We start from the raw sequence: 11,705 nt of genomic DNA, 5'->3' as shown, positions 1-11,705 counted from the left end.
TNNAAANGNTNNANNTTNGGGNTNNANNGGGNAAAGTGAAAGGNAAAAGAAAAAGNAAAGCATTGAGTTCAAAAGAATGAAAAAGAAAAATGCATGAGAAAGAAAAGAAAAGGGAAAAAGTTGGGAATGAGTGAGATTGGTTAAAAAGAGAGTGTACTTGAACTTTGAATGATAATTTAAACTCTCTTAACTCAAGGATTTTGTATTCCAGAAAAACCAATTTTCTTGTTAGCCCAGCCACAATACAAGCCTTGGAAAAAGTCCTTGTGATGACATATGCATGTGAAGATATTGATTGTTTTAGATGAATGACAATATTGTTTTATGTGACATGTGAACAGTAGAGAGTAGAGTGACCTCCTAAACACTTGAGTGATTGAGTGAAACACTTGCTTGGTGAGAATTGCTAAATCCATGTTTACATCTATGTTTAGTTGATTGATCATTCATGAACAAAGCATCTATTGGAAAAAGATTGATTATGTGAACTAATTTGGATTGAAAACATGCATACATCTTTGTAGGATTCCACTAAAATTTGAAATTGTATAATAACTTGTCATGAGAAAAAGTTGTTTTGAAAAGTGTGAATTATTTGATAAACAAGTGGAAAGCCAGGTTTTGTCTTGTTTGCTTGAGGACAAGCAAAGTTCTAAGTTTGGGGTTGTGATAACGGTCTAAAAACTGTTATTTTCATGCTTAAATTTGATAGTAAAACACAACCTTTGAGGCTTAGAATGAGTTTTAAATCAAGTAAAACACTTAGTTGAGTCTCTTGAGAATCAAAAGTTGGTTTTAGAGATATTATGCTTGTTTTGCATTGTTTTACAGGGTTTTTGGATGAATTAAAGATGGAAGTGAAGTGAGGTAGACTTAGACCCATGAAAGAAGGGGGAAAATGATGAAAAGAAGGGTCAAACAAGCCGCTGAGCACCAGAATGGTCCGCTGAGCGCTCAGAGCGATTAGAGGGAAACCGCTCAGCGGCAAAAATGACCGCTGAGCGGTCAGAGGGGCTAGAGGCAAACCGCTGAGCGGTCAAATTAGGCGCCTGGGCGGTTGTCTGTTTTTTTTAGCTAGATTCTGTAAATCTTTCTGTTATCTATCTGTTATCTTTTTGGGCTTATATATAGCCCCAGTGCGAATTAGATAAGGATTCTTTTGGCAAAGAGAACGTTCAGAGCTATTCCACACACCTTGGAGGAGGTTCCTTGGATGCTTAGGCTCCATTCAACCAAGTTTAGGGTTATTTCTTCCATTCTTTCATTATTTTCATCTAGTTTCACCATGATTATGGTGAACTAAACCCTTTGTTGTTGGGGAACAATGTAATCTTTTGAAACTCTCATATATTCAAATTCTTATTTATTTCATATGCTTGTCATATACTTGTTTATCAATTGTTGGGTTCTCACCTGCGCTCAATGCTTTTATTGTTTAACTCATTTAGTAAATGATGTTTGTCTTTATCGATATGGGGACGTATGGTAATGTCATGAACTGGTGGGAAATTCCTTGATTATGCCAATATCGCCTAGGGATAGGGGTAGGACGGTCAATTGTATTTGCTTCAGAACGCATTGCATTATTGGTTACTAGGAGAGGCTAGGGATAGCAAGCCGGTAATTAGTAATAGACTCTTTTCACCAAGGAATTGGGTTAAGGGTAATTAAGAAAGTATGCATGGCAATTAGATAAACAAGTGAATTAAATAAGAAGAGTAGATATATGAGAGTGGAGAAGATGAAATTGTAAACCCCAACAACACCATTCGTCCATATTTTCTCAAAACCAATTGAATCAATTGCATTGCATTGCATGTTTATTTTTTGTTCATTGCATACCACCACCAAATTTATTCTCTTTTCTCAAGTCTTACAAGATTAGGATACATGAAAGTTAAGGCCTAAGAGTCCTTTGGGAAAACGATACTCGGACTTACCCGTTTATATTACTTGATAACGATCTGGTACACTTGCCAGGGGCTTAACATTAATCAAGTCCACTACAATTCTCAATGCCTCACGCTATAAAACTTTAGGGAATTTTTCTTGAGAGCATGCATGTAATCCTATCATTAATGATGCAATTCATTCGCTTTGCAGTCTTATTGTGTTGAGTTGTCTTCGGAATTTTCTTTTTGAGCTTGATATGCTCCTTGAACTAATCTCAAAAAGACCTCTATATTCACCATCATTACCTACTCTAACACATTTCAATAGCTTGCATGTTTCTATTTCAACACTTGCATGTAAATGTTAGAATACATTAAGTACTTAGTCTTTGGATTTCAAAACAAAAGTTCAAACCTTTCTAGAATGGTTATCAATAAAAGTGACAAAAAGATAAGAGCAACTACTAATTAAGTTAGCATCAATAGTGCAAACATCAATGTGAGCTAAAGCAAAGATATGTGGTTTTCTACGTGAAGGATAAGTACGAAAAGAAATTATATGTTACTTACCAATAGACAATCATAACAAATTTCATGAAATGTACCTCTAACATAAAGAAACCTTTGTCTTACAAGTGTAGCAAGACCCTTTTCACTTTAGTGATAAAGTCAAGTTCTATGAAACAATCCTATATTCCATTCACTTGAGGTATAGACAACTTTGTTAATGTCCAATAAAGATTATTTCGTCTCCTTTTTCCACCACTAATTTCCCTTTAAGTCACTTCCCTTTTCCATCACCAAAGGAATTAAGATGACCATCTTCATCAAATACCTGTTTTAAGATTAGGATGAGGTGAAAATCATGGATGTGTATAACATTTTTCGAATAAAGTTTTTTATAGGTGTTAGTCTCCAACCAAATTTCTCTAATGCTAATAATAACCTTGCTTACCCCTTGGTTTCCCATCTTCACGTGCCCAAAATCTCCAATAGTGTAGAACATGAAATAATCATGGTGTGGTGTAACATGAAATCATACAATTGAATCAATAAACCATTTGCTCATGGATAGTAAAATTGACATAGTCATGACAACTTTGAAATGATATGCAATTGTAGTAGTGGTTTTATGTTTATTTTCTCTTCTATTGTTATTATTTCCTTTATCCCTTGATCTCTCTTTCATAAGGATCTTGCACTCTTTAATCACATGCCTCGATTTCTTACAATAGAAACATCTGATATCTTTTTTTGGCTTTGACTTCCCTCTTAACTTGCTACAATTATTAACTCTTTGAGAATTCCTATATTATTTCTTCCTATATATTGACTCCATAACTAAAGTTTCATTTTTGATTTGATGGAATAACCTTATTGTTACCATTCTTCCTAATTTTGACCATGTCAAATGTCAATTTCCATTTAAGGATAGAGTTACTCAGAGATACCATTAATGTCTCTCAATTGTTTGGTTATGAGTTAAGTAATAATAATGTTAATAGTTCCTCATCTAATGTAATCTCTACAGTGAGAAATTGATTCACCATATTCTGAAAACTACTCGCATATTCAACCATTAAAGGGTCATACTTGTATTCCGAGTTTACTACCTTCATAATAAGGAATGCATTGTTCAAGGAATTTTTATGCTCAAACAACTCGCTTAATCTCTTCCATAAATTGTAAGCTAGAGTATCACTTGATACATGATGATAAATAAATTGATTTATCAATTGCCTAACATATCAATAATCTTCTTGTTTTTCTTCTTCCAATCTTCCTCAAATTTGTATGGTAGTTTAACACCTTGTTCCTCAATAGGATCATAAAAGTCTTTATAAAATAATAAATCTTTCATGCGAGATTTCCACATTGAATCATTTATAAAATCCATTTTAATTATGGTTCCAATACCATCATTATCTCTCATCTTAAGAACACAAAACAAATACAAACCAAAATCCTAATTAAAGTTTGATATCAATTATTGAAAATGAAAAAAAAATAATAACAAGTGGAAGTAAAAATCAAATTAGTTATTCTCTATATAAATAATATGTAAAACAATAAGATGCACAAAAAAAAAAAAATACACCAACAAACACTAAAAAAAATTTAACATGGAAAATCCTCAAGAAAGAACCTACAAAAAATAATCCACTAAACATTTTCACTAATAATAATTAGGTTTAATGTCTCGATAGGTCCCTATTTTTGTCCAGAATCTCAAATAAGTCTCTTTCTTTTTCGGCATCTCAATTGGGTCCTTATTTTTGTAAAATTGGATCAATTAAAGGCTTTCCGTCAAATTAATCAAACACCGTTAAGTAAAGTGTTACGTGGCATACTGACGTGACTGAACTGTGTTTTTTTAATTTTTAAATTAAAAAATGAAAGATAAATAGTGGAAAAATGTTTTAAATTAAGGGCAAAGTTGGAAATGAAATAAAATTAAGTGCTGAAAGGGTGTTCTCTTTTCCCCTCCCCTCTGTTAACTATTCTTAGTACATCTCTTCTCCTTCAAGGTCCAGTAGACACCACCATATCCAAAATCCTCAAAAAAAAAAAAAAAAGATTGTTTCCCTTTTCATTCATATAATGATTCCTCCAAAACTCCCAAAATTCTCCATGATTCCAATTTCATCTTCCAATCTTCATCCCATTACCATTCTTCTTTTCAAGTAAAACTCTGAAATCTCTACACAACAATCATCCATCATCATAACTTTATCTTTCACCAATTTGCAAAAGAAACCCCAAATCCAGAACACAGTACCTTCATCTTCAACTCCCATAAACAAAATTCATTTTCTTTCTTTAATTTTTTTCTCACACACGCAGCATAAAACACCACATCCCACCAATAATTTTCTACAATTGTCCACTATAACAAGCACAATTAATCACTTCCAAACAACAATAATACATATCAAAAACTAAACTTTAAAGAAGAAAATGAAAGGAGATCCTCTCGGATTTACAACTAATTAAAGAAAGAGTTCCAGCAAAACTTGGAGAGGCGAAGCAATGTTCCTCTATTGCACTCTGATTTGGAAGTTTGAAGGAGAAGCGACAGCGGTGGCATGTTCTTGCTCCGATGGTGGCTCGCGGGGGGAAAGAAAGAAGCTAGAACGACGATGTGTGGTGGCACTTCCAACGCGGAGGGCATCGCCGGTGATGATTCTGACCGGTTGGAGAGAGCCCCGGCGGGATCATGTTATCATGTCGTTTACGCAATTCCACTGCACTGGAAAAAATTCGTTTATACGTTTCGCCACCAGCATGTCTCCAGTGGTCCCAGCGGAAGACGGTGGTTTCTGGGAACCAATTTGTCTAATGGAAGTTTCGTGTATCTCGTCTCACACGAACCCTAAACCTTAATTTCTCCCAATTTCAGCACACTTAATTTTATTTCATTTCCAATTTTTTATTTCATTTCCAACTTTGCCCCTACTTAAAAAGTATTTTTACTCTTTACACTTTATTTTTTAATTCAAAAATTAAAAAAAATATAATTTAGTCACGTTTCTAATGACATGTAATAAAAATTTTCACTGTCAGCATGTTACTTTAACGACCGTTTGATCAATTTGACAAAAAGTCTTTAATTGATCAAATTTTACAAAAATAATAACCTAATTGAGACGCCGAAAAAAAAGATGACCTATTTAAAATTCTGAGCGAAAATAGAGATCTAAAGAGACATTAAACCTAATAATTAATGAGCATAATACAATTTCTCTTAGAACCTTCACATAATATTCTCTTTATCGATAAGGTGAATAACAATATAATATTTCAATGGGAATCTAGCTAATCAAATATATGAAATGTATAGTATAACACTTTTTTTTTTTTTTTTCCAAATTATCTTCTTTGCATATATACATGGTTTTCTTTCTTCAGTTTTATGGTTTCTATTTTGATTTTTTATTTTTCTCACCAGAGACGTCAAAGCTTTTATATCTATCTATCTCCCTCTAACAATCTTAATGCAACAGTTGACTCTTATAAGTAGCATAATGGACTGATAGTTTATAAGAAAATACCTCTATTTTATTTTCTTAATTAAATTAGCGTAAATCCAATAAATTTGTGACCTAATTGACAACCTATTTATCATTAGGGTTAAAAAGAATATAAAGAAGACCAGACAAAAGGAAAAAAAATAAATGAAAACTATTATTGCAAAGAGAAATCATTTTTAAAATTACATTCTGATTTTGCTTCAACTATTCCTCTGCCATATTTTTCTTTTAAATAATCATATTCATAAATTCTAATTCTTTAACATTGTTCAAGAAATTTTTCTAATTTTTATTACATGACATAATTTTGCAAAACTGTATATGCATGTATTACTTTTGATAGTTCATTGGGTCATTTCCAAATAAGTTCTTCTGCATATCAGTTTTCACAAACCAAACATTTGTACATTATATATATCTTGGTCAACAACTAGTGGTATTGAAATATCACATATATAAGACACCTGAATAATATAGATTGAGTTGAAGAGAATATTGCTTCATATAAAGTGTGACAACTTTGTTAACAAATTACGTTATGAAAAATTCAAGACAAACAAATCTTTTGCAACAAAAAATTTACTCTCAAAATACCTAGTTTTTTTAAAAAATAATTACAGCATAAAAGTGCACTCATTTTTGTTAAAAAAATACACCCACATACAATTTAAAAGCTTTTAAGAGAAGCAGGTAAATTGAATTTTACATTTTAACTTGATAGTTGAGAGAGTTTTTAAGTGGGTTTAATATAAGAAAAATTAATATTTAAGATAGAATTTGTAAAAGAAAAAAAAAAGCACAACACTTCTCTGCATATTATAAGAATAACATAATTGAATAATAAAGAACAATGTCCTATAATAAAAGGTACAAGCCAACATCAATTCCAACTTTTTTGCTTTTCTTTTTAAGAAGTGGATTTTGGATATATTTTTGACCATGGGTAGCCCATTTCCGAGGCATATTGATTTGTGTTAATGTGTTTGGTCCCCTTGGATCCTTGTGGGCCCCATTATTCTAGAATCTTCAACATTAAGGCAAGCTAGTCCATTACATTAAGGTACCTCCCCTTCATACAAAAGCAGCTTTGAAATGATATTTAAAAGTATGCTTCATAATTTGCCCATAGTAAGGAAACACCATGGTCTTCCCTCATGCAAACCAACACATATTCCTAAGAGTATAGTGTAATTTAATAATAATAATAAGAAATAATAATAATAATAATAATAATAATAATAATAATAATAATAATAATAAGAAATAATAATAATAATAATAATAATAATAATAATAAATCACTTAACTTCAACTAATCTAAAACTTTCAAGAAAAGATTAAACTACATATGTAATTTAATTAACTATTACTATTTGAAAAAATATTACTATTTTATAATCATCTTTTATAAGTTATTGTTCGTTTTAAAGCTCAAAACTTTTATTATAATTTAATCTATAAAATTTTATCTCAGAGAATTGATGAAAAGAAAGTTGTATTTAAATTTTCTTTCTTTACAACTCCTAATCAAGGATTATTGGATTTACAAAAGATAGGGTTCTTCATATAGGATATTGGATTCAGAATTCAAATTCCAAACTACTTGTTCAGTGAAAAAAAAACAAAGAAATCTATACTAGTTTATTCAAGCATGGTGAATGATAATTTACATTAGAATTTGTTTCTTTTGGATTAAAAAATTTCTTAAACAACTTTACTTTTTCTTTTTTTCTTTTTTTCAACTTCAAGCTTCTGTAATAAGTGTGACTTCTCTTACCGAAACACACTTCAACACTCAAATTTAGGAAACAGGGTGATTTCGAAAACTAGACTTTCCTTATAGAGGTTTTTGCTTTGTCCATCACAGTTTGGTGAAAGGTACCTTTTAGGAAAAAGTGGACCATGCAGTCTAAAATTCGTGACATTCTTCATACATACATAGCATGGTCCCTAAAAAACTCTCAGAAATTCAGGATTACAAGTAAAAAACTCAAAACAAAGTATGTTCATTCAAAATCAATTTCACCAAACTAAAATCATATATAGTTGAAGAAGTTCTTGAACACAAACACACACGAAGAACACAAGAATTTGTTTGTCTTTCCATAAACAGAAATGCAGACTAGAAGCATTTTGTTCCCGTACAAAATGAAAAGTGTGAGCACTCACATGAATCTCAATAATAAACATGTCACTCTCCACAGTTCTCCCACTAACAACTACACCCCACCACCATCAACTACCTAACCTAAAGCAAAGCTGCTTCACTTCACTTCTTTTCTTATTTAACCTAAACATTCTCTTCTTTTTCACTCATTCACATTCTACATGAGAAGAAGAGAGACACCAACACTATACTAGACTGCAGAAATGGAGCTTCAAGACACTGCTGCTACTCGTCTTTCAATTGGATTTCCTCTCGGATTAGCCCTTCTCTTTGTCTGTTTACTCTTCATTTGTGGCTTTTTCTGCTGTTGCTTGCATTGGAGTAAGCTTCGATCTTTCCTTCACTCTCATGGGATCATCAACACTCAATCTTTGCAACACACTCAAATGCAATCAGAGTTAGCTTCCCCCTACCACAAACCAGCTTTTCCTGTTGTGGTAATAATCATCACTCTTCCTAACTCTTATAAGCTAATCATATTCATCAATTTACTCATAAGTTTTACTACTGTTAAGACACAAGTTTCAAGAGGATTTTACTTTTTAACTACTCAAACAACCATGTACCATGATTTCTAATATTTTACATATCTTCCTTATTCTAAGGATTTGTTTAATAAATCTTTCCTAAAACATTAATCTTCTAGTTTATTTTCATGAGTATACTGTAAATTCAGCAGTATAAGGAATTTTTACATTGTTGTCTACCTACAATATATCATTAAATTTGATAAATTGATTACAGAGGACAAATTGTAGTTAGATAGCGATGTAAAAATTCAGTATACTGCTGAGTATTTCAGTTGAATTCTTAAATTTATGCAGAAGTTGTATAGTTTTGAAGAATAAGTTTTATAACATTGAATTTAATGGTATATGCAGATGATGAAGCAGAATTATGCAGAGAGTTTGCCTGTGCTGATGCCAGGGGATGCTGTCCCAAAATTCATTGCCACAGCATGCCCTTGTCAACCTCCAAGGGATGAAAGAATCACAATCCATGTGCAGAAGGAACCATCCACTGAATTTTGAAGTGGCAACTGATACAGTTTCTGGTTTCAACTTTCAAGACAAAGCCTTGAACAGCTTAGGTGGAATATATATATATATATATAAATAAGAATATATATATATATATATATATATATATATATATAAATATGTTGGAACTTCTGACACAAAGGCTAAAACTCTTTGATAGCTTTGTGAGGAGTGAGATGTTGGAAGAAACATGGAAGAAGGTGCCATGAAATTATTTGATAACTTTGTGCTGAGTGAGGTGATGCTGATACACCATGAAGACTGAAGGTGCTGTAAGTTACAGAGTCTCAAACCCATTTGATTTTTTTTGTCAGAATGGGAAGAAAAGGGATGAATCATCAACCTGTCTCTTTTTCTTTAACCAAAAAAAAAAGCTGATTGAAGGATGCTTTTTTTTTCCTACTCTTTTCAAGTTCAAACTAAAGTTTTGAATTTGGATTTTATTGGAATGACAATATGTGGTTTTATGAGTTTCTAATTATTTTAATGTTTTTCACTGAAATTCATTTAAATGGTCTCCTTTTAACTTATAGCATGATATTTAAAAAAAACAAAACAACTTATTAGAGCTTGGTGCTATGGAGTGTATTGTTGATAGTTATAAAATTGAGATGTAAAATTATAAATGCTACAATTATAAGGAAATAATATTCAAAATGAAATAACTAAAGTTATCATAGAATAAATTACGAGGACATTTAACAGAATGGGAATTTTATATATATATATATATATATATATATATATATATATATATATATATATAAATGAAATAAATATATAAATATTTTGGGAATATAAATAGTGGATTATATAACACAAATAGAGAGAAAAAGAGATAATTTATAAACTTACAACACTTTTTTTCTTGAAAGCCTCGCTTACTTTTTAGAGAAGTATATCCAATAATATCATGAATTATGAAATGCCCAAATCATATTTGAATTTCCAGTTACTTATAAAGTAGTCAAAAGCACTCCATGGCAAGTCATTTTTATATATGAAGCTTTTAAAAAAGATCCCGTTATTTTGACACCCTATATTTGACACTCATTTGACACTGTCACGTGTCTACGTGCTATTGGGTATTTTGATTTTTTTTTTTTTTCAAAAATTTGGCCTGAAAAATGTAGAGGTTTTCAGAGAATTTGGATTCCTATTCTACCCCACGGCATTTTCAGTGTGACAGATTACTTCTCTCTCACATTTGGTCGTCTCCCATCATGGTCTCCCGTACTCGCTTACACTTTCGTCGTCTCCAGTGCTCTCCAGTGCTCTGAAATGGCAAGTTCCGGATTGGACCTTCGTTGGACCAAGGTAAATACCTTTGTTGTCGGTTTGGGTATTTGGATTTATGTTTGGGTATTTGGTTTTAGGTTTGGGTTTTGGGTTTGTTGTGGTTTCTTGTGGGTTGTCTCCCGTTGTTTGTTATTTGATTTGGTTTGTTATTTTCTCATGGACAGTTGAGCGTGCGTCATTCATTTTCAACTATGTATACTAGCACTCTCAACGAACGGTTGACAGAGGAGCAAAGGGAAGTCATCTCCAAGACTCCATGTTTTTTTTGTTTTTAGAGTTCAGTGGTAAATTCATATTCAATACTAAACTTTTGCGTGAGTTAACCAAGACATGGGTGGATTCGACCAACTCTTTTATTATTGCAGAGAAGCATTTCAATATCAATGAAAATGATTTTTGTTCAGGAATAGGATTGAGTTTAGATGGTGACAATATAAACTTGAAGCATTCTTCAGTGGGTAATAGTAAATGTGTGAATGTCTTAGAGGCAGAGTTGGAGGCAGAGAAGGGCAGAACAACACCTAAAAGGTCAACTGCAGATGATGGTGTCCAAAGTGCAGGATGTCCACCACCATTTAGTGATGATGCATTTGTTTCACTTGTTGGAGTGTCGACCGAGGAAGTGGGTGGAATGTGCAAGAATGAAGAACGTGCAATGTCCGCAAATGCACCGGGTGGAATGTCCAACAACCAATCAGAGCTGAAGCATTATGTTAGGATTGGTTCAAGAAGGCGATTTAAGAGCCAAGCACTTAGGACACCATACACAAGAAATGTAGTAGTTAGGAAGACAAATGAGTAACTATTGTACTAGACTTCAGTGTTAGGACAAGAAAAAGATCGTGTAATTATAATATTTGGTTCAATATATAGAACAATAATCTTTGTTTCATTACGTAGCTTGTACATCCAAACAACCAGAGAATTAATATATTAATTTACGTATGTTTTTCTTTATGTTTTGTAGTGAAGGGGAAAATTTACTTTAATGGAGTAATGTAATTGTATGCTATCAGCTCTAAGACTGGTTATTGGATGACTGTACTTGTATTGAAGTTTCAATGTTGTTATTGTGAATTTTTATAATTTAGTAAGATCTAATGTAATGTTGTTATTGTAATCATCGTTTTGATATGAATGAATTCACCACTATTTATTTTGTTAAACAAGTCAAGTTGTCTTCAAAAACACCAAAAAATGACCAGTGGTCCCCCACGTTGCCGCATGTGGCTCCTTCAGTTCAACAGGATGTCCAAAACAACATTATGGCTCGCGT

The 11,705-nt window shown here is 32.1% G+C and overlaps 1 protein-coding gene and 1 long non-coding RNA gene across 2 annotated transcripts; both read left to right on the top strand.

Moving 5' to 3' along the window:
* The first annotated feature begins 8,219 nt into the window (after window positions 1-8,219).
* LOC106764350 (uncharacterized protein At5g65660) lies at window positions 8,220-9,465 on the top strand. The gene is made up of 2 exons (XM_014648635.2): window positions 8,220-8,527; window positions 8,972-9,465. Exons 1-2 carry the CDS (start codon window positions 8,294-8,296, stop codon window positions 9,119-9,121), a joined length of 384 nt encoding a protein of 127 aa, XP_014504121.1. The 5' UTR covers window positions 8,220-8,293; the 3' UTR covers window positions 9,122-9,465.
* Window positions 9,466-9,999: 534 nt separating this feature from the next.
* Window positions 10,000-11,321, top strand: LOC106764468. Its single transcript, XR_001375917.2, has 2 exons — window positions 10,000-10,447; window positions 10,594-11,321. It is a non-coding gene; the product is annotated as an uncharacterized LOC106764468 (long non-coding RNA).
* The last annotated feature ends 384 nt before the right edge of the window (window positions 11,322-11,705 follow it).

Source organism: Vigna radiata, chromosome 6 (genome assembly GCF_000741045.1).
Source record: "Vigna radiata var. radiata cultivar VC1973A chromosome 6, Vradiata_ver6, whole genome shotgun sequence".
NCBI lineage: Eukaryota > Viridiplantae > Streptophyta > Magnoliopsida > Fabales > Fabaceae > Vigna > Vigna radiata.
Note: the sequence above shows the minus strand (reverse complement) of the source record. Positions and strands in the feature narration are given on the sequence as shown.